General features: G+C 47.0%; 1 protein-coding gene across 8 annotated transcripts in view; it reads left to right on the plus strand.

Annotated features, from left to right (window-relative positions):
• Positions 1–3,887, plus strand: part of RIPOR1 (RHO family interacting cell polarization regulator 1) — a 100,606-nt gene that overhangs the window by 95,079 nt on the left and 1,640 nt on the right. For 7 of the 8 annotated variants that reach the window (XM_028739764.2, XM_028739762.2, XM_028739763.2 and 4 more), the window contains exons 19-21: positions 264–460; positions 762–845; positions 1,157–1,247. In XM_028739764.2, coding sequence (XP_028595597.2) covers positions 264–460; positions 762–845; positions 1,157–1,247 — 372 coding nt within the window. Of the gene's footprint in view, positions 1–263; positions 461–761; positions 846–1,156; positions 1,248–1,841; positions 1,906–3,887 lie in introns of all 8 variants that reach the window. The other variant, XM_077931690.1, reaches the window with a different exon arrangement.

Consider the following 3,887-nt stretch of genomic DNA (forward strand, 5'->3'; position numbering starts at 1 on the left):
TATGCATTTATTTACTCGTTAATTTTGGATTGCTTAAATTTAAAAATTTCAGGGTTGTAGCCAACCAGCTTTCACTCAAGAGTAGACCCAGAGGTCTATCTATTTCAGTGAGTCTTAAGTGGGACTAACAGTGGATACAATAACCCTTTGTGTCTGGTCTTCAGCTTTCCCAGATGTATTCCTGAAAAGGAGTATGTAAATGAACTTCATAAATAAATAATGATGTAGCTAACCATGGAGCTGGTTCTGCCTTCACACTGTAGTGCTGCTAGCACAGAACCTGAATTCTGATGACCAAGACGTGGTCCTGAAGGCCCTGAAGCGCGTTCCTGAGAGCCGGCTTCGTAAGGATGGGCTGAAAGCCTTAAGCCTGCTTCTTGTCGAAGGAAACAGCAAGGTTGTCGGGGCCGTGTCAGCACAGTTGCGCAACCTTTCAGAGAACCCTGGCTTCCGGGAACGGGTAAATATCTACTGCGCTGGTCCTATTGTTGAGAGGGGATTTATTGATCAGGAGATAGCCTGGTTTCAGGTGCAGCTACACTACAGATTGCTAAAGCATGTTGGAAGCAGTTAAACTTTCTTGATTCCTCCTGAAGAACTCTGGGAGCTGCATGAAGTAGCTGAGAGTGCTTTATTAGTCATTGGTTGCTGATTTCTTGGTTGGGTGTTTTGTTTGTTGCCACCCATCTGTCTCAAGAAACAAAAGGTGTGTGGTGTACAGAAAGGGGGCACAAGCAGGCTGACTGACGTGTCTTTCCCAGGCCCTGGTCTGTTACCTTGAGCAGCTGGAGGATGAAGAGGTGCAAACACGGATTGCAGCCTGCGCAGCTCTGGGCTGCCTTAAGGTGAGGGCTAGATGGAAGCTTTTCTCAAAGGTCTGCTTTTAATATATTTACTAACTGACATTCAGGAGTTTTCTGGATGTATCTCACCCTCTGTACCTGATCATTTAAAACAAGACTTTGTTGTATGGAAGGAAGGGAAGCCTTCTCAGTGATTGCACACTACAAGGTTTGGTTGAGCAACTGTCTGGGTGCAGTGGGCTTCAATATCCTGTATTTGTGTATTGGTCTTCCACCTTATTTGTAGTTTTGGGTTTTGTTTAGAGGAGCTAAAACTTGATAACATCACCTTCTTTTACATTTCCCTCCAATAGGCCAAGGAGAGTATTGAGCAGCTGGTGTACTTGTGCCAAACGGACAAAGAGGCCGTACGAGAGGCAGCCAAACAGAGCCTAATGCTGTGTGGTGAGTGCCCTTCCCTTGTTTTCAGACATAGTTCTCTCCCGTCTCACCTGGGCAGAGCAGGCAGCTCCCTTTATGACAGTGGTTGACAACAGTCAAGGGACACATTCCCTCAGGGGCAATCCATTGGGGCTAAAGTCAGCAGTGTGCAGGGCCAGACCCTGAGGTGGGTGGGGCTACCTTTTTCATTCTTTCTCCCTCCCCTCCTTGCTACTCAACAGGCCACTCAGAAAGAGACAGATCACTTCTTCCAAAAATTTAAACCAGTAGGTTGCAGAGGGCTTTGGAAACCAGGCTAAAGGCTATATGCAGCCCACCCTGCCGGTTGTCCACTTCTGCCTTGTGGCTTGTTGAGGGGTGGGGTCTGGCTCCATGTGGTGCTCACTCTATACTCGATGGCTAGGCAGAACTCCTAGCCTGTTTGGCCATAGATTTATGCTCTTAAATACCCCATATCTATTCCATGATCTCTTGCTAGTGTCCACAGCATAGGACAGAGCACCCTCTTGGCCCTACATTGCTGCTCACTTAGTGAGAGTTGATATGGAACACTGAGAGTGGAAAGCACTAAGCAGTTGTTGTTTATCATTTTGTTAGATGGCACTGAGAGAACCATCTGATTGGCTAACTAGACTTCCGGGTCATGACAGCAGCTGCACAGGTTGGGATGTGTTGGCCAGTCCATTCTTCCCCCTTCCCACTGTGCTGCATGCTTTATTGGTGTCTCTTGTCCTGGACCCTGTTGGTCTTTATCTTGTCAGGTCTTTTGTCTCGGCTCACTCCTCCTAGTGCGCTTGTGTTCTGGCTGTGTCTTTGTCACTGTTGCAAAGGGAATGGCACACCTGTTGAGGGGCTATGATCCAGATTACCTAGGAAGTGGCCTTCTGCCAGGTCAGACTGCTTGTCCCTCTTGCCCCAGTATTGTCTGTTCTGGAGCGGCAGTGGCTCTCCCGTATCTGGCTGTGGTTTTCCCATCACCTACTTGTTGATCTTTCCACTAGAGATGCCAAGCACTCACCCTTGGGATCTTCTGCATGCAAAGCAAGTTCCACTTCCCTACCCAGACAGGCCTTTTAGATCAGGGGCTTGGCACTGAAAATGCCCCTATTTTTATGCTTCCTGGTAACAAGAAGCGTGTAGTTCATCTCTTCTGCTTAAAACAGAAGACACCTTTAGCCTTCCCAGCTAAAGGCGTCTTCTGTTTTTAAGAAGCTCAAAACACCTGGAAGATGAAGGGCTTCTCAAAGGCGCACTATTTAGGCTCCTCCTGCATTCCATTAGTGATGGGCGACTAACTTCTGAGAGCTGAAAGGGGTTTAACTATAAGGTTAGGATGATGGCCTGTTGGTGTCTATGTTGTCGAGAATGACAACATTGTCATAGGGCATATTTCTTTGAATTGCACCCTGGGGTTTTCTGCTACCACTGGTGGGTGTAAAGGCCTCTTGCCCCAATCCCTGCATTAGCCAGTTACAAGGCCAAGCACACCCTTCACTGAGCAGCAGGACATCCTTCACAGCATCTCTTGAGAGCTTCTGCCTACACCCTTGGCTTCCCCTACTGTTCATATGCTGCAACTGCAAGCCCCAGATTGGGGGGAAGCTTGAACACACACCAACCGTTATCACTAGTAACTAGGAGCCCAGGAGTCAGCACTGGCACAGAGCTGGTTGTATTTGTTATGGAGTGGGGTGAGATCCACAGGATCTGGCACGGCACCCTGTAAATCTTCTAAAATGGAATGAAATCTGGACAATAGTTTTTAATAATTTAAAAGGGTTTTTTGTGGGGGTTACACCACCCATTTCACAGACCCACTAGCAGATCATCAAAGTGCAGCGGGAGGGGATTGTCAGCAGTTGCAATGCCACAAAAACTGTGTCGATCCAGGTGCCTGAATGGGGGGACCTGTTGCAATCAGGTCCTGCTTGTGGAGCTTCTCGTGGGCATCTGGTTGGCCACTGTAAAAACAAGATACTGAGCTAGATGAGTCATTGACCTGATCTAGCAGGCTCTTCTTATGTTCCCTTTCAAGTTCTGCTTAAAGCAGCATGCCTGTTGCGGAGGGTATTTACAAGTTCTAAAGTACTGCAAACAAGCAAAGATCTGCACAGGTACAAAATGAAGGGCAAATTCAAATAGAATAGTGCAGTCATGCGCCAATTTGAACATGCAGAGGAAGCAGGACAATTGCTAAATGACTCTGACTCAGGACAGAAAAGGGCGCCTGGAAACCAACGGTGTTCAAAAGCTACTAAATGAGCTCTTCAGATGTATCAACTGACCATTCCTACAAAGGGTAAATTCTTGTCAGTAATCATATAGCCTCATCAGTCTTCATTGTTTGATTGGGGAACTGGGTTCACACTCAAGAAAATATGAATGGACCATCATCAGCAAACAATATTGACCATACATTAATTTGGAAGTGTAGTCTTATAGATGGCCACACAGCTGGTTGAATCACCCTTAGGCAGCAATGAAGTTTTATGAAATTGGGTGGGGGAGGGAATCACCCATTTTCAGGTCAGCGTGTTGCCAAGGATGATGGCAGGGGAATTTTATGGTCTGACTCTGTAGACATGTGCAAGGCTGGGGCAAACCATATCCTAATTAACAGCTGATTGCTTTATCTGCTTGCAG

The sequence above is a fragment of the Podarcis muralis genome, chromosome 7, assembly GCF_964188315.1.
Source record: "Podarcis muralis chromosome 7, rPodMur119.hap1.1, whole genome shotgun sequence".
In the NCBI taxonomy this organism is placed as follows: Eukaryota; Metazoa; Chordata; class Lepidosauria; order Squamata; family Lacertidae; genus Podarcis; species Podarcis muralis.